Below are 21,709 nucleotides of genomic sequence, written 5' to 3'. Positions count from 1 at the left end.
ACATCTACTGCACAGCCACATCTACTGCACAGCTACATCTACTGCACAGCTACATCTACTGCACAGCTACATCTACTGCACAGCTACATGTACTGCACAACTACGTCTACTGCACAGCTACATCTACTGCACATCTACATCTACTGCACAGTTTACGTAGAGACGCTGGTGGCAAGCAGCGATCTAGCACGTAGAGAAATGAGTGAGACTTAGTCCCAATATTGATGCACTTTCACCCTTGTGTGGGTGATCCTGACCCACCTTGATGGGTGACAGGTGCAGGTAGTGGAAGAAGACAGGCCGTGCAGCCTGCTGCGTCACGACGGCCTGCGACAGGCTGCCCTGCACCAGCGCTGTGTCCTGCGCTACCTTCTCAGGCTGCGAGAATTAAAATTTCGATTTTTTAATTCTAGGAAATTTGATTTTTATTTATTTTCATTTTTTTAATTCTAGGAAATTTGATTTTTATTTATTTCTCATTTTTTACTTCTTGGAAATTTGATTTTTATTTATTTTTCATTTTTTTAAATTTTAGGAAATTTGATTTTTAATAACGCATTATTCAAAAATTTAATTATCATGTCTGGTGCTTTGGGCTTAAAATTTCATTTTTTTTAATTCTTGCATATTTTATTTCAAACAACACATTATGCCAAAATTTAATATCATGCCTGATGCTTTGAGCTGGAAATATATTTAATGAATCTTACATTTCATTTAAAATAGGGAACCAGCTATCAATAATAATAATAATAATAATTCATATTACATACAATACTACTTCGAAACTACTGACAACTCAGATTTATATGACAATATACAATATGACAACTCAAATTTACAATAGGTTATATTGTATTTAATACTCTATTGGCTTGCAAAATTTGACTCATGTTCTTTTCTAGCTTTTTTATTTATTAAAGAAAAGTGGTTACCCCTATGGCTCGAGGAAAAGCTCCACATTTAATTAATTAATTAAAATTAGCTGGTAGAAATTACTACATTTTATAAATACGGATCCATTACCCATACTCAATGCTATTCCTACCTAAGGCTAATAGCCGGGTAACAAGCGTTACCGTCAGTAAACAATCTCTCTATTATTAAGGTAACCACAAGCGGTAAAGGCCTGGTAACAAGCATTACCATGAGTAAATTAAGTTAAGCACGAGCGGTATAAGCCTGGTAACAAGTGTTACCGTCAGTAACGCCCTGTTACCAAGGTAACCACAACCAGTATCAGAACTGACGGTGTAAAGCAGCTGTTGCACGTCAGTCTGAGGGACCAGGAGGGCGAGGAGGGCGCTAACAAAGGGCATCTCGACCATGACGTGGAACTCCTGCAGCAGCGCCGACACATACTTGTACTCGAGTAGACCTATACGCTGTTCTACTTGTACCATGCTCGCCTCGAACAGCGGCTTGGGCACTGTAAGAGTACAATATTTATTAAGTTATTTATGGTAATTGATAATATTAAGACAGTGATAGTAGCTAATTTTATAATTAAGATGTAATAATTGTAATTATTGTATTATTTTAATACATAATGTGTTAAGCACAAATGCATTCGATACACGCTCGCCTCGAACAGCTGCTAGGAAACTGCGAGGATACAATACTTTTTTTGTTATATATGGTAATTGATAATAATAATAGAGTGATTGTATTTAATTGTAAAATTAACATACAGTATTTCAATTAATAGTATTATAATACATAAATTGTGTTAGGCATAAAAATCCGATTCGCGATAGCCCAGAAAAGTGTCTTTGCGAACAGCATAATACTGAATTGTTACGTTATTGGTTCTTTTACCGAGCCAAACTAGGTCAATATGACCCACACAGTGTTGAATGGTGCATCGCCTTTTGGACAAAACCACACTCATTTTTCTGAGTGAAGGTTGCTAGGAGCAAATAGGTACAGGTGAACGGTGTTCAGTAATGAATATAATCAACCTACGTAAATTAATCCTGAACAAATATGATTAATTTAAACTAATAAAGTAATTATCAATCAATTAATTAATCAAGTGATATAAGTAATAGCACTGACCGGTCTCGTCCATGACGCTCTTGGCAGGCTTGACCCTGTAGAAGACTGTGGGGAAGAGCACGTCAGTGAGCTGGTTGTCCACCTGCAGCTGGTTCACCTTCAGGTGCAGGTGCCTGCGCTGCTGGTACTGCTCCACCTGCAGTGTTGGTATGTTACTGGGGGGCAGTAACTAGTTACCAGCTAGAGTTGCTAGTTACCAGCTAGGGAGTTACTAGTTACCAACTGGAGAGTTACTAGTTACCAACTAGAGAGTTACTAGTTACCAACTAGAGAGTTACTAGTTACCAACTGGAGAGTTACTAGTTACCAACTAGAGAGTTACTAGTTACCAACTAGAGAGTTACTAGTTACCAACTAGAGAGTTACTAGTTACCAACTAGAGAGTTACTAGTTACCAGCTAAAGAGTTTTAGTTACCAGCTAGAGAGTTACTAGTTACCAACTAGAGTTACTAGTTACCAAATAGACAGTTACTAGTTACCAGCTAGAGAGTTACTAGTTACCAGCTAGAGAGTTACTAGTTACCAACTAGAGTTACTAGTTACCAAATAGACAGTTACTAGTTACCAGCTAGAGAGTTACTAGTTACCAACTAGAGAGTTACTAGTTACCAACTAGGCATTTCCCAGCTACTGCCATAGTTGGTAGGTACCAACACGCATAGGATTCTTCTTGGCGTTGTATTCAACTTGTATAAAAAACAAAGGGTTATTAAAAAGTTTGAGTGTACAATAAAATAAATGTGATAGGGAGACATACAGGAAGCGTACGACATGGGGGAAGATATGGGGTAAACGTGCGGGTAGACAAGGAAAGACATGGGGATAAACATGGGTAGATATGGGGGTAGGCATGGTGTAGACATGGGGTTATACTCGGTGGTAGTCATTGGGGTAAATGTGATGGTAGACGCGGAAGTAGATAGAAGATTAGACATTGGGGTTGATATGAGGGTAGACTTGAAGTAGACACGAGGGTAGACATGAGTAGACTAACCTGCATCCAGAGACCAGGTTCGTAGGTGCGGATGAGGTGGCGGTTGAATGGTTTACGCACAACCATTGCGGCGAAGTCAACCTGAAGTCAACATGGATGATGGTTATAACCGGTTCTTAATAATTTGATGGAAATAGGGAGAAGTGGAAAGAAAATAGGGAAAATGGAAGGAAAATAAGGAGAATTGGAAGGAAAATAGGCGAGAAATGGTAGGAAAATAGGGAGAAATTGAAGGAAAACAGGGAAATGGAAGGAAAATGGAAAGAAAATGGGGAGAAATGGAAGGAAATAGGAAGAAATGGAAGGAAAATGGGGAGAAATGGAAAGAAAATAGAAGAAATAGAAAGCAAATAGAAAAATGGAAGGAAATTAGGGAGAAATGGAAGGAAAATAGGAAGTAATGGAAGGACAATAGAGAGAAATTGAAGGCAAATAGGTAGAAATTGAAGGATAAAAGGGAGAAATGGAAGGAAAATAGGGAAAAGTTGCAAAAAATCATCATTATGAAATTATTTTGAGATTTTTGTTAGCTAATTATGTGTCTTAAGAGGAGCGTCTGGCCAAAATTTTATCTCCGCTATTTACAGACGGATTTTTTTGAAACTTGGTACACATATGTAAAACAGAAAAATAAACGGTCTTTGTTCATGTTTATTTTTCGAAAAAAATGAAAGAAAACGTGAAATTCTTAGAAAACGGCCAAAAAGGGGGTACTGTATAAATCTATCTCATAGGATTTTCAAGCTACAATATCGAGACACATCATTCGGTGCGTAAAGACCATATCTATCGATTCGTCGTAGCTTTTCTCGAAATTCTAATTTTTGAGGATGGGGTGGGCATTTTTAGTAAATTTTTTGATTCCCCTCCCCCCTTTCGAATTTTCCCCCTCCCTTTTCAAATTATTTTCAAAACTATAACGAAATTGGAAAAAATCTCTCGATCTAGATCTCTTATTTGCGAATCGAACGGTATATCTCTCATTGCAGGATAGGTTTGCAGTGATAATAAGTTAACTGTTCAGGAGAGCGCGACTTAGTCCTGAGCGCCCCGAAATTGTCATGCAAGGTGGCAAGGATACCAGACAAGACGTTACTTGAGCTGAAATTCAGTCACGGGTGGAGGGAACGACTGCATCTGAAATTCAGTCACTCATGGAGGAAACGACTGCTTGAGCACCATCCCGAATGACAGCTGCCGGATAACTAAGGTGCAGCGTCTTCAGACCGTCCTTTTATGTACCCGGCTGGGAATTTCCGCCTATCTAAAATGTGAAAGAACTCCACCACCCTTAACCCTTACGCGATCTGTCGTGAAGGCATAAATCAACGTACAGAGATGACTTTAGTACCGTTGGATAGGTCAGAATGTCAGCTTTAAGATGAGGCTAAAACCGGAAAAGCCGAAATCCAAAATTTTCCGCCAGACGGTCCCCGACGGATGGGATCATAATTAAATGATAATTTTGCCTAAAGTGATCTACTACTAATGCTACGTCACACACTACAGGGATAGCGATCTACCTCTAGTATCTACCAAGACCTACTTCGAGGTTCGGAGCGACGATGACGACGGTAGAAGCACGTGGCCCCGCGTGGTCGGGTACGAGGTGTGCGTGGCAGTAGCGTTGGTACGCGGCCTCCAGCAGCTCGGTGTGGGAGGCGCTGAAGGGGCGCCGCTTCCGCCCTCCGTACTTGCGGTTCTCCCACACCACGCCTGAGCTGTGGTACAATGTGGTACTTGTGGTACCTGTTACTAGTAGGCATTGTGACTAAAAATACTGGTATGGGTATTAAATCAGAACTTGGTATTTGTACGACTAGTTACTAAAATTAAATAAAATAAACTATTAAATAAATAAAATAAAAAGTAGTACTTGTTAATTTGGATTTGTTACTAAAAATACTGGAATCGGTGCGGCTTGTTGCTAAAAATACTGGTATTTATACTTGTTACTAGTAGTGCTTGATAATATAGGTCATGTTACTAAAATACTGGTATTTATAAGGCTAGTTACTAAAAGTACTACTAGGTATCCTACACGAGCCATGAACCCACCTAGTGACGGCGTATGACTAGTTACCAAAAGTACCTACAAGGTATCCTACACGAGCCATGAATCGGCGTATGACTAGTTACTAAAAGTACCTACTAGGTATCCTACACGAGCCATGAACCCACCTAGTGACGGCGTATGACTAGATACTAAAAGTACCTACTAGGCATCCTACCCGAGCCATGAACCCACCTAGTGACGGCACTATACATGACCTCCCTGGCCAACACGTCATCCACCAGGGACAGTCCCAGTCTGCTGAGGGCGACGCTGACGTGGGACGTGACGCGTTCCTTGAGGTCGTCCCGTAGCAGACTATCCAGCAGGTCAAGGTCTTCACTGAAGACCAGCCAGCGCTGCCCCCCACTGAACAGGTCTGCAAACCCCCCACTGTTGCCCCCCGCCAGCAGTGTCAGCCCCACGTGCATCTCCTGTAGGAGGGGAGGGAGTCGGTTGAGTCGAGGACAGTCAGGAGGGTGAGGATGGGGCTTGAAATCACCTTCATGATGGGTCAAAATCACCTAAATCACCTTGACGATGGGGTCGAAATCACGCAAAATCACCTTTACCATGTGATACAAATCAGAAAAATCGCTTTGACGAACTGGAAAAAAACTCTAAAACACTCAGAATCAACTTGACGATGGGATCAAAATCACCCAAAATCACCTTGACGATGGGATCAAAATCACAAAATTCACTTTGATGATGGGATCAAAATCACGCAAAATTACATGGACGATGGGATCAAATCACCTTAACGATAGGAACAAAATCACATTAACGATGGGATCAAAATCACCCAAAATCACCTCAAAGATAGGAACAAAATCACGCAAAATCACTCTGACGATGGGTTTAAAATCGTCCAAAATCGCCGTTACGATGGGGTCAAAATCATCCAAAATCACCTTTACGATGGGATCAAAATCACACAAAATCACCTTTCACCCAAAATCACCTTTACGATGGAATCAAAATTACTTTGACGATGGGGTCAAAATCACCCAAAATCACCTTGACGATGGGATCAAAATCACCCAAAATTACCTTTACGATGGGATCAAAATCACCCTAAATCACCTTAACGATGGGGTCAAAATCACCTTAAATATGGGGTTAAAATCACCCAAAATCACCTTTACGATGGGATCAAAATCACCTTTACTATGGGATCATAATTGCCTAAAATCACCTTTACGATGGGATCGAAATCACCCAAAATCACCTTTACGATGGGATCAAAATCACCTTAACGATGGGGTCAAAATCACCCAAAATCACTTTGATGATGAGATCAAAATCACCCAAAATCACCTTTACAATGAGATCAAAATCATCCAAAATCACTTTTACAATGAGATCAAAATCACCCAAAATCACCTTTACGATGGGATCAAAATCACCCAAAATCACCTTTACGATGAGATCAAAATCACCTTTACGATGGGATCAAAATCACCCAAAATCACCTTTACGATGAGATCAAAATCACCCAAAATCACCTTTATGATGAGATCAAAATCACCCAAAATGACCTTTACGATGGGATCAAAATCACCCAAAATCACCTTGGCGATGTTATAAAAATCACCCGAAATCACCTTAACGATGGGCTCAAAATCGCCGCACTGGACGCAGAGTTTGGGTGCGGGCGACGCCTCAGCCCAGGCAAACTGCAGCATCTGATGGGGGAGCGCAGTGCTGCGGTGCTGTGGGTGATGCTGCTGCCATACTGACACAGCAACAGGCAGTCTGTTGATCAGCACGGCCGCAGCACTGTGCTCCTGATACCTGCAACAGAGAGTCTCTTCATAAAATTTGATGTATTCATAAATAAAAATAAAAATTTATGAATACGAAACCAACACACTCATTAAGAGCCAGCACCCCAACTCACCCATTAAGAGCCAGCACCCCAACTCACCCATTAAGAGCCAGCACCCCAACTCACCCATTAAGAGCCAGCACCCCACCTCACCCATTAAGAGCCAGCACCCCAACTCACCCATTAAGAGCCAGCACCCCAACTCACCCATTAAGAGCCAGCACCACACCCGCACCACCCTCGGCCTCCACAGTCTCGGCGTATACGCCCCCGTATGCGTTGTCTAGCCTGAAGAGCGTCGCGTGTAGGAAGTTATACGCTATGGGCGACGTGGTCTCCATGGTGCCACGTACACGTACACGTACACTACATGTGGTACAGTCCGCCCACAGCCCCTCGCACACTCCAGGCTCCAGGTCCTGTTCCATGGAAAAAAGTGCGGATTCTTTTAGTGAATATTATAATTGTATTACATGGTAAATTACAATAATCCACACAGGTCATATGCGCTGTAGAGAATAGAGATGTAAATCTAATAAATATCCTAATTGTATTCAATAGTAAAAAATAAAAACTACTAACGGTTCTGCGCCATATGAGAGTTAATCGAATATATTGCATACAATGTGTATAATATCTATTACTTATAATATACAGCATGAGTGCATGACTCACCTTCCATGTCTGAAGGCTATAATGCTGCAGCTGATGTCAGCATCACTCACCTTCCATGTCTGATGGCCATAATGCTGCAGCTGATGTCAGCATCACTCACCTTCCATGTCTGATGTCAGCATGACTCACCTTCCATGTCTGATGACCATAATGCTGCAGCTGAAGGCGATGTGGTGCGCGGTTCACCACTTTATAGAAAGGCGTAAATACGACGATCTTGGTAAGACTGTTAGCACTTAAACTGATGTTTACGTTGAGCTGATAAACACGTTCACTTCCTGTCCGCTGGTCCCGGGACCGACATGTTACGATCCCATTGCTCCCGACTGCATCGAGCGCAAATTTGTCGCTCCAGTCGCTGTCTTCGGCGCGCACACTGGCTTTTTTCTTGCCAAAAAATGCTTTGGATTTGAAGGAGAAAAGAACTGGGTCGTTGTTGCTGCGGCTGTGGTTGATGTAGTTGTTCGGTACGTCGCCCTGAGACAGCAAAATTAAAGTTATATTGCAAACTGGTGCAGTTTTTTTTGGTAAATGGGATAACACTAAAAAAAATTAATTAGTAATTTTGTCCGAATAGAGACCCACTATCTACTCCTTATTTGATACGGCATTTTGCCATCCAAATTGGTTCAGGATGAGCCACACAAGGGCAAAGGGTGCATCGCTATTTGGACAAAGTCTCACTCATTTATTTGAGTGAGTTGACTCAAAGGGTATATAGAGATCGTCAATAGCAAATATAATTAGGCTCGAATGGTTAAGATCATCAATAGAAATTACTATATAAATGGTTAAGATTGTACAAGGCTGCAGATCAGTTATATAATTATGAGGTCATTAATTGACTCCTAGATGCAAATATTAGCATTGATTTATTGCGTGGATTAGCAGAGTTCAAGTTCTTTATCTTTATAAAGAACTTGGATTAACAGAAACGTATTATTTTATTGCAATTTAGCCAGATATGATAATTATAGGTCTCCAAATAAAAGAGAATAGATTTATAAAAAACAATGACAGAGAAAAGCCAGAATTAGGCTATGGATATAGAATAATTATTAACATATAAACGTACGGGAAAAACGTATGTGTAAAAGAGTTAGTTATCAACAACGCATTCAGCACAAATGTGAAAAACAAGGAAAACGCCAAGTCAATTCAAAGGAAACGTTTTGAGCTCCGGAACGTTTTTATTGATGATATGGTGAATTAACTTGGACTTTTTCTTTTAAATTCATGGTGAAATTGCGATTTAAGCAAACTAAGGTTGAAAGTATTCAGCAAAAAATATTAAAATAATAGCGAAGTTTGTCATGCATTCAGCTTAGCACAGAATTTTTCGCGGAAAAGGCTCATTAATATGAACAAAAAACGGAGAACGAAGCAAAAAATAACAAACAAAATACATTATTACTTCAAAAATATATATCCTAAGGCAAACACAGCAACAACTTAAACATTGAGAAAAATTAATGAAGGCCGACTGAGCACACATACTTCAATACAAAGCTGCTTAAAACGGAACTCAAGTAATTCACATCATAAAACGGAACTAAAATAATAACTGCATAAAACCGAATTCAAGCAATTCAAGCATAAAACGGAACTCAAGTAATTTGTTACAAAGAAAAAGCATTAACTTTTTGGCGCAATGATAATACTTAGCAGAAAGTACGTGCATTGTAATGAAATTTGTGTAAAATATATGACAATTATAAAGGAGAAACAAGCGAAACCATTTGAATGACTTGTGGTAGAATATAACATAAGATAAACACACTTCAGAATTGTGAACTTTAATTATTTCGTCATTTGAATTCAATCTTGAACTTGTAGTCGCTCTATCCCTTATGAAAAATACACTTATTAAGAAATTAAAACGAGTCTAGCTAAGATATAGTGTAACAAAATTAAGAACAAAATAAAAAAAGTAAAAAATTTAATGAACAAAAAAAAAATTAAAAACAAATAGAAATGAAGAGAATATAAGTGAATGCTACTGAAGAGAAAAACTGTAATAGGGTACTGCATTAAATAGAATGAGGTAGCACCGACTCAAATAATATGAGTTTAAAAATTACTTTTAAAACACAACACTTCTAAAGAGGCCATGCAGTGTCTCCGATGTTACACATGTAGAAAGAATTTCTTATTTTATTTTTATCTATAAAAAAATTATTTGTCAACATATTTTTTAATTTGTAATTTTTAAAATTATTTATTCTGTCAATTGATTCAAGCACTGTATCGGACTTCACGCAAGTGTGCAAAATTTCAGATTGATTGGACAATTAGAAGCGTGTTAAATATAGATTATAAGATTTGAAGCAGACAAACAAAAGACAACAAGGAGTGAAGCTGTAAAGAGAAGTGTTGTAAAAATAAAACGTGATGGAATTATAATGCATATAATAACACTCATTCAAGTAAAATAAATTGCATAAATTTCTCATTTATGGTGTGTTTGGAATTTGACAAAACTGTTAGACTCTACTTCGAAGACAGAAGGCATCTACAGTATATGTAAAAAGAGTACATGTACAATTGTACAATATATTTTATAGTGAGTATATATATATGCGTTAGTGCAAGCTCTGCATATATAGAACAAACAGCCACAGTTTGTGCACACTCAAAATGAATGCGTTATATTGTCTAAATAGTGGCTCGTGCTCTGCACGTATCACTGATACGCAGTTTTAATGGGTCTATACTGTGTCAGGATGACCTACAGAAGGGCAAACAGTGCATCGTTATTTGGACAAAGTTACAAACTTATTTTTCTGAGAGAGTAGGCATGTACTGTTAGTGCAAACTCTGCAGGTAAAAAAACGGCAAAAACTTGTGCAGCAAAAAAATAGTTTTTGGTGTTTGTGCAAAAAAAAACCACAACAGTGAACATACCTTGACAGGCGAGACAGGGCTAGAGACGGTACTGTCTACCGAGCCCTCCTGTCTGCTGTCTATAGAGCTGACAGAGCTCACTGACAGACTTCTGTCAGGCTTATTGGACTTCTGTGCGGCGGCATGCGAAGCAGACAGAAATTGTGAGACGGAGTGACTGAGTAGACAGAAATTGTGAGACGGAGTGATAGAACAGGCAGATGTCATAAGACGGGTTGACAGAATAGACAGAAATTGTGAGAAGGGGCGACAGAATAGACAGACGTCATGTGACGGGGTGACAGAATAGACAGACGTCATGTGCCGGGGTGACAGAATAGACAGACGTCATGTGACGGGGTGACAGAATAGACAGACGTCATGAGACGGGGTGACAGAATAGACAGACGTCATGTGACGGGGTGACAGAATAGACAGACGTCATGAGACGGGGTGACAGAATAGACACACGTCATGTGTCGGTGTGACAGAATAGACAGACGTCATGTGACGGGGTGACAGAATAGACAGACGTCATGAGACGGGGTGACAGAATAGACAGACGTCATGTGACGGGTTGACAGAATAGACAGACGTCATGTGACGGGAAGACAGAATAGACAGACGTCATAAGACGGGGTGACAGAATAGACAGACGTCATGTGACGGGGAGACAGAATAGACAGACGTCATGTGACGGGAAGACACAATAGGCAGACGTCATAAGACGGGGTGACAGAATAGATAGACGGCAGGAGACGGGGTGACAGAATAGATAGACGGCGTGAGACGGGGTGACAGAGCAGCTTCACCCCAGTAAATAATCCCTAAACGATAATAACATATAATACAATGTAATAATAATATTCACTTTCCCGAATGCCAAACCCCACAAAAACACAGCAAAACATACCAGTTTATAACGCACAGACGTCAATTTAATTCAATAATAAAGTTCAATAAATATATTCATGTTTGACAAATCCTGATGTCAATTATATTTTGCAGCAGAATTTTTTTTCGTATATATATATATAGTCAGTGCTTCAAAATATAGAAAAATGCAACGAAAATTATTTCAACAGTTTTTTCAGCTCTCCACTTATTTCCTATGGCAAATTGATGCCTTCACTCAGAAAAACGAATGCATCATTTTTGTCCAAACAGTGACACACTTTCTGCATATAATTAGCCAGGACAAGTTGACCCAAACAAGGGCAAAAAGGGCATCGCTATTTGGAATAATTTTCACTTATTTTTCTGAGTGTTAGAGCTCTTTAGGACAATATGGCAAAAATGCAAGACTGCTGACTTACGCCTAAACAATATATTTAATATTTTTATACACAACATATTTTTTACACTGCATTATCAATGAAGCTCGCGTGGACCCTTTAATAGTTTCTGATTTAATATGCAAGATCCATGCTTTAATCTGTTAATTTTACTTGTATATTATAGATTCTTGAACTGATGATGGCGCCGGAAAAAGAAACGCTTTCGGAATTAACTCTACGTTTTTAATGCATTTAAATTCTTGGTGAACTAACGATTAAAGCAAACTAATGATAGAAGTACATATATAAAAAATGGTACCCTTTTTAATAGGAATAAATAGAAGTTATCAGGCAGAATATCAAATGCATACTTTAGCAATAACAATTCAAAAAAAGTGCAATAAAAGGCTAACATCAGAATATATATGCGCAGATGCCACAACTGAACACGACAAAACACACGCTTTTTATTAAATAAAAAAGTGAATTGAATTAGTATTGATAAAGCAACAATAATATTAACACGAATACGAATGGTCAGTTTTAAGCACAAGCTCCGTAACGGAAATAAAATATACATCTTGCCATTCACGAATGCAATGATGAATGGCCGCCTGACCACGTATGAATATGGTGATGAATGGCCACTTGACCACGTATGAATATGGTGATGAATGGCCACTTGACCACGTATGAATAGGGTGATGAATGGCCACTTGACCACGTATGAATATGGTGATGAATGGCCCCTTGCCCCTTGAAAGGTTACCACCACACACGCAGGCAGTTATGTCAGGGTACAGAAGCGGGTAAGCAGAACTCAGTTATTCCTCTACACAGCACTAACACATGATTTTAAAAACACAATTAAACTGAATATATGGTCAACCGCATGATTGTGCCCCCAGCTCCCCCCCATCCTGCCCGGGGGCGGCGCTCACCTCCCCAGACGAGCGGAAGAGCGCCCGACACACCCGCCCCACCCGACGCAACTTACGGCTCTCCTGGGGGCCAGCATGGCGGGGTTATATGGGGGACATCCAGTCCACATGCATCTAGTCCTCCTACACATGCACCCAGTCCACCTATATACACATGCACAAAGCTCACCATCTACACATGTACCCAGTCCACCTACACATATGCACCCAGTCCACTTACAGGTGCACAAAGCCCACCTACAAATGCTCCCAGTCGACTCTGAAATTGTTACAAAATGCAAGCAGGGACAAACTGCGATGAACATGTATAGCTTTTCTATGGAAATTATCAAGTTAGTACAATGATTTCTACGCTAAGAAAACACGGACTTAACAAGCATCCACCACACGAGCACTATACAAAGACATAATGCACTATATACGAGCACTATACACAGACAACATGCACTATACGAGCCCAATATGCACTATACGAGCCCAACATGCACTATACGAGCCCAACATGCACTATACGAGCCCAACATGCACTATACGAGCACAATGCATAGACAAAATGCACTATACGAGCCGAACATGCACTATGCAAGCGCTATGCGTTACAATACTGCGTTACAATCAAGAACGGTCTGAGATATGAACGTTTAAATTACCAGAGCATAAACATGGTGGCATGCAGGTTAATTTATGTCACGTCAACAAAATGAAACGTTTCACGATAGTGAAAATGTAATTGCTAATTAAATTACACGTAAAAGTTGTAGAAGGGATTAGTTCGAGTTATTAGTGACAAACCGCATGCGATATCATCGTATTTTTACTCTTTTTATATACTTTGCATGAGTTTTTAGGTTTTCTTCAAGCATTTCTTCCAAATAAACAAAAACATTTTCTATGTAGATTCATTATTTTCTTAGTACATCTTCTATTCATTAAAATACATTTCCACTGCATCTTGAATAACATTTTTTAAGCATTTTTAATAAATTTGCAATTTCTTCCATGCACGAGCATCTTCACGAATTATCGTACATTTTGCATGAAATTTCACATAATCTATAAATCATATTTCCCACGATTTTTTTATTGCATATTCAACGATATAATCCCTCGTCACATTCTAGCAAGCGGGACTCATATATACCTTCCCTCACTGGTACCCTCTAAATATGCTAGGATCCCAACTTTCAAGTTGGGACCTCTCAAAATAATTCGAGATCCCTCAAAGATCCCACGTTCCCTAAGGTTTAATTATTATTATTAGTTATTAACTAAAACTTAACCATGGTAATGCAAAAGCTGCAGTTTTTCAATCACAGTTGCTCTCAAGTAAACCAAATTCCCGACAGAAGGGCCGGCGAGAGGGTGAACCGACACAGACTTACTGTTCTCTCCTTGATATCACAGAAATTGTGGCATGTTTCACAAATGGCATCGCAGAAATTGTGGCACGTTTCACAAATGGCATCGCAGAAATTGTGGCATGTTTCACAAATGGTATCGCAGAAATTGTGGCATGTTTCACAAATGATATCACAGAAATTGTGGCATGTTTCACATATAACAAAGAAATTAATATTTAAACGATTATATCTGGAGACTTGAATCAAGATGCAGAGAAAAGACGACGTACTCATCTACCACCACCCACGCACAGAGGGGTACATCTACCACCACCGATCACCACAAACTGTAGAATATCATCTTGAATATTTTACTTTTGAAGCCCATACAATTCATACAATGTGAATGAATTTTAGACATATAATCCATCATGTGTTCCTTAGCAGAACTTGGACATTTCTGTGAAGGCGAAGTTGTCAGAAGTAGAGATAGAAATGGAGGTAGAAACAGGTAGAATGAGAGGTAGAAACAAAAAAATATTGAGGCAGATTTAGAGAATAAATATATATAGACAGTAGAGCTAGGAGTGATCGGGCTACAAAAATGATTCACGTAGGTTTTAGTGGTAGATTGTTAACAGTTCTGAATAACGAGACTGGAGTACATGAGTGGTGGGTTCAATCGCAGCTACCGTTTACGGTACTGGTCTGGCGGTTAAGCAAGGCAATATTGGAGCAGTGAGTTGCGTGTTCGAGATCGCAACAAGCTGTGAAAATTCGGCGACGTGCAGAATCAGCGACATGCATTTTGGCCTTGCGAACGGTGCCACCGCTAATACTAATTTACTATTACAATGAGTTACACAATGAGTAGTAACTGTTACTAAGATCTTTAAGATACCACGAGGTGAGAAGTACCCAGAGTTCGTTTAGGGACTCAAACCCACGACCATGCTGCAAGCACCACCTCTGACGGCAACCAAGCACCCTCTACCAGCGACACTGGGAAATGAACTGTGCTGCCCAAGGCTCGAACCCACGACTAACTCCTCTCAATCGGTGCCGCTACCACTGTCATACAGTGGCACAAACCACTGCGTTACAATAACGTATAAGTAGTATAAGTAAGAGTAGCGTATAAGTAACAGTAACGTTTAGGTAAGAGTAACGTATAAGTAACAGTAACGTATGAGCAACAGTACCATATAAGTAACAGCGACGTATAAGTAACAGTAACGTTTAAGTCACAGTAACGTATAGTAAGTAACAGTACCGTATAAGTGACAGTAACACACAAATAAGAATATCGTACAAGTACGAATAACTCACCCGATAGGTGAGATCAAGCCCGGTCTTATTAAGCATCCAGAAGGGGCAGTAGAGGGCCATGGTGATGGTGCCCCGGTGGGTGCTGGTGTGCACCCCCAGCTCGAGGGTGGACGTGGCGCCCCCCGTGTAGGTGAGGGTTCCTCCCTCAGGACATCCCTCGAACGTCCATACGTCCAGCACGGCAGGTACGGACTCGATGCTACGGCCGCACTTCCAGTTACGGCCGTAGTAAGATAACAGCTGAAGAGGGAAAGCAGGTGTGTCACAATTTGGACAAAAAGATCCATTAATTGGTCTGCGTGCCACAACAGCTGCAGAGGGAAGCAGGTGTCGGCAGGACATTACGCACTCAAGGAAATGAGTGAGACTTTGTGTATTAGCGAGGATTTATCGCCATTAAATAGATCAGTTTGATCAAATTTGGTCGTGAAAAAGCGCATATGAGTGCAAAGTGCGAAAAGTGTGACACAATTTGGACAAGTTGGCCCATTAATTGCTCTGCGTGCCACAACAGCCGTAAAGGAAGGCAGAGTGAATAAGCTAAAATTTAATCTACAGGGCTAGAATAGGAATGTTGAAAGCGACGAACAAAATGAACATACAAAAAAATTAATGCACGAAAAATGAATATTTAAGGAAGTAATATTCGAGAAAAGGAATGTTCACCTGCAGTTCTAGGTACCTACATGGCCCAGCAATGTTCACCAGCAGTTCTAGGTACATGGCCCAGCAATGTTCACCCTGTCTCTTATACACATCTAGATGTGTATAAGAGACAGGTTCTAGGTACATGGCCCAGCAATGTTCACCTGCAGTTCTAGGTACCTACATGGCCTGTCTCTTATACACATCTAGATGTGTATAAGAGACAGGCCCAGCAATGTTCACCTGCAGTTCTAGATACATGGCCCAGCAATGTTCACCAGCAGTTCTAGGTACCTACATGGCCCAGCAATGTTCACCTGCAGTTCTAGGTACCTACATGGCCCAGCAACTGTCTCTTATACACATCTAGATGTGTATAAGAGACAGGCCCAGCAATGTTCACCTGCAGTTCTAGGTACCTACATGGCCCAGCAATGTTCACCTGCAGTTCTAGGTACCTACATGGCCTGTCTCTTATACACATCTAGATGTGTATAAGAGACAGGCCCAGCAATGTTCACCTGCAGTTCTAGGTACATGGCCCAGCAATGTTAGTTCTAGGTACATGGCCCAGCAATGTTCACCTGCAGTTCTAGGTACATGGCCCAGCAATGTTCACCAGCAGTTCTAGGCACATGGCCCAACAATGTTCACCTGCAGTTCTAGGTACATGGCCCCAGGCTGGGCATAGGGCAGCTCTAGGACGACGCCAGGGGCGACGACGAGGTTGTCGCTGCAGTTGGGGGGCGTCACGACGAGGGGGAAGGGCAGCAGGTTCTGCAGCTGTACGCAAGGACGTACCTCCACCATTGTCAGGACGGCGTCAAGAGTCCTACGCGTCGTAGACTCCCACAGGATCTGTTCCACTTGGCAACTCGCCTGTCAACGGTAAAATTTCAATTATTGCATCCCTCAGATAAATAAGTGGGACTCTGTCTCACCGGTAATGACGATATTTCACTTAATATGCCACTCAGAAAAATGTGTGAGACTTTGACTTTACAACTCGCCAGCCACAGGTAATATTTAAATTGATATATCACTCAGAGAAATGAGTGGGCTTCAGTCTAAATAGCGATGCACATTTGCTCGCCTAGCGACGGCTATAATCTAATTCACTCAAAAAATGAGTGCTAGAGGGTAAATGTTGACTTGACAGCTCGCAATATTGTAGCAATATTATATAATATTAATAATAATATCATTGAAACGGCAATATTGTTGCTATTAACTAAATCGCTCTGAGTTGCGTTGCACAGAGATATTCAGAGCGGGCTATGTGAGGGGAATGTGAGGGGAAATGTGAGGGGAATGTAAGAGGGAAATGAGAGGGCAAATGAGAGGGCAAATGAGAGGGAGAAATGTGAGATGGAAGTGTGAGAGGGAAATGTGAAGGGTATGTGAAGGAAAATGTGAGGAAAAATGTTAGGGGAAATGTGAGAGGAAATACAAGGGGAAATGTGAGGGGAAATACGAAGGGAAATGTGAGGAGAAATGCGAGGGGAAATGTGAGGAGAAATACGAGGGTAAATGTGAGGGGAAATACGAGGGTACATGTGAGGGTAATTGTGTCAAGGTTCTGACCACAAAGTTGTAGTCATGTCGCTTGGGGTTGCTGGGGTTGTGAGGGTCGGTCTTGGCGACGCAGGTGAGGGGATGCAGCTTCTGAGGGTCGTTCTGTAGCCCTCGCCACACGAGGGGTAGTCGCGAGACGCTGTAGCCGCTCACGCAGAAGAAAAGCTCTGCAAAAATTATAAATTGATTCAAATAAAATCTATTCTAATATGCTAAAACTTGTGCTAACTTTTAGTCCAAAGAGCGCAACATGTTTATACATAACCATTATATTGTGATTAGAAAGAGGAATAATTTATAAGCAGGAATAACAGCGAAGAATACGTTTCCGCTACATGTTAATAAATTTTCATCATATTTTATGAGTTATTTACATTAATAATAAGCTATTGGCACAATATTATTGGCTATTTACTTAAGATAATTATTTCATACCTGCTGCAGGAGTGTGGGCCACAAGGCCCATTACAGAGGAATATCGGAGGGGATTATATTTCCGCTACATGTTAATAAATTTTCACAATTTTTTATGATCTATTTACATTATTAATTAGCTATCAGCACAATATTATTCTCTATTAATACTAATGATTACCTATTTGCATTATATTATTGGCTATTTGCACAAGATACTTATTTCATACCAGCAGTAGGAGTGTGAACAGCCCTAAGGGGAAGATAAGCCACCTCCCCAGGCGCGAGGATCTTGACGCGTTCCACTTCGTTGCCGCGCTCAGTCATGAAGTAAACCTCGAGCTTCTGCGTCAGGCAGTTGGCAACCTGCAATAACAACGACGCGTTCACTTGTTCTGTATTTATTGCAAGTTTTATTGAAATTCATTGAACACCAGAAAATTATTTTCGTTAATAAAAATTAATATTATTATTATTTAATGTGCGTTCACTTACCCTGCATTCTGTGCAAGTTTCATTGAAGTCCAGAAGGTGATTTTCGGTAATAAAATTATTATTTAATTATTATTTATTATTATTAAATTAATGTTAATTAATAAAACGTTGTAGAGGGCTAGGTTAATTATTAAGGATTAATAATGTATATTATCTTGATGTATGGTTTATAGGAAAAGTATGTATTTTAATTAGGATGTAAAAGTTGTAAGATTGTTTTAGAGAGAATCATAGCTTTGCTGACTGGTGTCGTACGAACGGATTCATTCGGATTTTAGAGAGCGGACAGTAAGGATCCTCCAACAGAAGCTATCAACACTCTGCAAGGTGCCCTACAGACTATAGAGAGGTGGTCCCAACAGTGGGGGCTAACAATTTCTGCAGAGAAGACCACAGCCATTGTGTTTACCAGAGCACGCCGAACTCCAGACCAACAGCTAATACTAAATGGCTTAAATCTACAATTTGTGTCCCAGGTCCGTTTTCTGGGAGTTATATTTGATCAAAAACTGACTTGGGGCTCGCACATAGCAAACCTCACCTCCAGATGTCAAGCTGATCTTCGGCTACTACGAGTGGTTGCTGACAGGCAGTGGGGAGCTGATGCCTCAACACTACAGCGGCTGTATGTTGATTAATCCGATCTAAACTTGACTATGCTAGTTTTCTACTAAGTCCAGTGGCAGCCACCCACTTACAAAAGCTTGACAGAATTCAATATGAAGCTGCACGCATCATACTTGGGGCACAGCGTTGTACACCTGTCGTAAAGTTGGAGGCAGAGGCAGACCTGATGCCTCTCAACCTAAGAGGGCAACAGATTCTACTGATGTACTGTGCCCGCGCCCTCACAATACCACGTCACCCAGCAAGACTCCTACTACTCAACTACCACCCCTATGAATTATATGAACACCTTACACGACCACTGCAGGCCGAGCATATCAGGGCTTTAGAAAATTCCAACTGAAGGCACAGGATATCCCCACAGTGCCCATGCAAGCACGAGACATCCCAGCCAGAATCAGAATCTTTGCCACACTAGCTGTACAACACTGTAGAGTGCTAGGTTAATTATTAAGGATCAATAATGTGTATTATCTTGATGTATATACGGTGTACAGGAAAATGATGTGTTTTGATGTATTTTACAGGAAAATGATGTAAGTTGTAAGATATCTCCAGCACTGTTCAACAAAAGCAAATTTAGTTCATGGGAAGCCTTTTGTGAGAAAACCGCTAGTGTATGCTGAGACGAATGCTCGTTTCCGGAATTCGGCAAGACCTCAGGTGGGGCCTGTGACCGGTGATTTAGCGTGTCGGCATTGTGGAAGACGGGATCATCTTATTAGCAACTGTAGAAAACGTCTGAACCAATGTTTTGCTTGTGGTTCTAGAGACCATTTCCTATATCAATGCCCGAATTATCGACGTAATTATGACGTCACCAACCGACCACAGCAGTCAGCGCCTCAGTTCGTTCATCAGCGATCTGCACATGGAACGGCGGGATCGCAGCGCATTCGCGAATTCTCGTGTACCGTCTTTTAACGGTTCAGCTCCGGCTCAAATGAGGTAAAGCGGGAGCAATTGCAACATGGAGCCTCATCAGGATTTTTGCGAAATAGATATGACGGTTTAGTTGATGAATTAGATGATGGCGATGCACCTTGCCAGCTTGATCGCCCAGTTGCTGTGGATGAGCCGCGACATTGTGAAGAACCTCCCAGTGAGCCGCGACGTTGTGAAGAACCTCCCTATGAGCCGCCCAATGAATGTCGTAAGGCTGCTACAGGCTCTAAAAGTGGTTCAGGCGAGTCAATTGATTCATTAGGCATGATTTCGTTTTCACAGCCTGCTAATTTAATGCGCTTGCCTTTAAGTGTTGGAGATGTTAAGGTTAATGTTCTTATTGATAGTGGAGCGGCAATGAATATGTGCAAATGTCATGTGTTAGTCAAGAGTAAAGTTCCCCTTATTAACAGTAACCCTGTTATGATTAAAGGTCTTGAAAGTACGCAAACCGCTTCTATTGGTCGCGCCACAATACCACTTAAATTTTGCGGCATAGTTTTAAATGTCCCAATGATTGTTGAAAGAATCGTAGCTTTGCTGACTGGTGTCGTACGAACGGATTCATTCGGATTTTAGAGTGCGGACAGTAAGGATCCCTCTATTCGGCCTGTATATGTCTTGTTCCAGATTGTCTCCGTGTACTTTGTAACCTTGCACAATTTTGTATCTCTGTTGTGGTGTTGGATTTTAAGTATATCTTGACCAGAAAAGACTTTTATTCACTACAACAGTTCATGCGAACCTGGTGGTCCACAACATAATGGTGCCGTGACTCTTGAACTGTTTTAATGGTGCAAGGTATTAGTAACCTGAGTGTAGACACGAGTGTAATTTTAATAGGTTCACTAAGCTGAATACTTTCTGTGAATAGGCTGTTTTCTGTGTGGAGGCTTGCCGGTACTGCTCCGCTGTCAGTGTATTCTTCTATAAGCAACATTTAGGTGTCCAAACTTGTGAAAGTTGCACAATGGCTATGAATGTGGATAGGCCACCAGTGGATCCTGACCTAGATGGTGGGCTTAACCAAGAAGAAGAGGAACAATTTATTAACGATAATCTGGTTTATATTGAAAATTTTCTGGACAAGCTGAAGAACAGTGAACAAAACTTGCCTGCAGCGTCACGTGAGCGAGTCAATGCATTCCGTAAAGAATGGGAAGATTTTTTCCTATCATCTGCTGGTGCGAGAAATCGACCATCTATAGAGTTGACTGGATCAGCGTCTGCTGTTATCGCATCTACGGGAGCTATTCCTAAACGACGTGTGCATGAGAAATTAGGGTCTACTTCTGCGACTCGCAGGGCACATGAAGACAGTAGTACGTCGAGTGACAGCAGCGAGGATACTGGTGAAAGTATCGTACCACCGCCTTGTTCAGCAGGACGACGTAAGGAATCTCTTGCACGGAAGAGCAGAAGATGGTCGGACATTATAGAGAAAATGGATACAAGATAAGTGCCATCGATAGATAATTTCAATGAAGAAAGTGGTCAGGCTCTAAATAAGTACCTACTGAGATTTGAGAGCTACTGTGACAGTAATTTTCGTGGTGACAGAGATACGTGTCTGGATGAACTGGATCGCCACCTGGAAGGTAAGACTCGTGATGCTTTCCGAGCTCT

General features: G+C 40.9%; 1 protein-coding gene across 1 annotated transcript; it reads right to left on the bottom strand.

Moving 5' to 3' along the window:
- Positions 1-261: 261 nt before the first annotated feature.
- On the bottom strand, positions 262-18,911 carry LOC108673186 (vacuolar protein sorting-associated protein 13; the record flags this gene model as incomplete). The annotated part of the gene is given in 15 exon segments (XM_047880759.1): positions 262-378; positions 1,251-1,429; positions 2,059-2,194; positions 3,054-3,134; positions 4,600-4,774; positions 5,302-5,540; positions 6,714-6,903; positions 7,145-7,356; positions 7,742-8,089; positions 10,517-10,627; positions 15,383-15,622; positions 16,682-16,906; positions 17,612-17,769; positions 18,247-18,382; positions 18,885-18,911. Coding segments are annotated over 15 exon segments (2,574 nt in total), but the record flags the coding sequence as incomplete, so codon positions are not given.
- Positions 18,912-21,709: the final 2,798 nt, after the last annotated feature.

Source organism: Hyalella azteca, unplaced genomic scaffold (assembly GCF_000764305.2).
Source record: "Hyalella azteca isolate HAZT.00-mixed unplaced genomic scaffold, Hazt_2.0.2 contig6145, whole genome shotgun sequence".
Classification (NCBI taxonomy): domain Eukaryota; kingdom Metazoa; phylum Arthropoda; class Malacostraca; order Amphipoda; family Hyalellidae; genus Hyalella; species Hyalella azteca.
The sequence above is the reverse complement of the archived record's forward strand: the minus strand, read 5'-3'. Positions and strand labels throughout refer to the sequence as shown.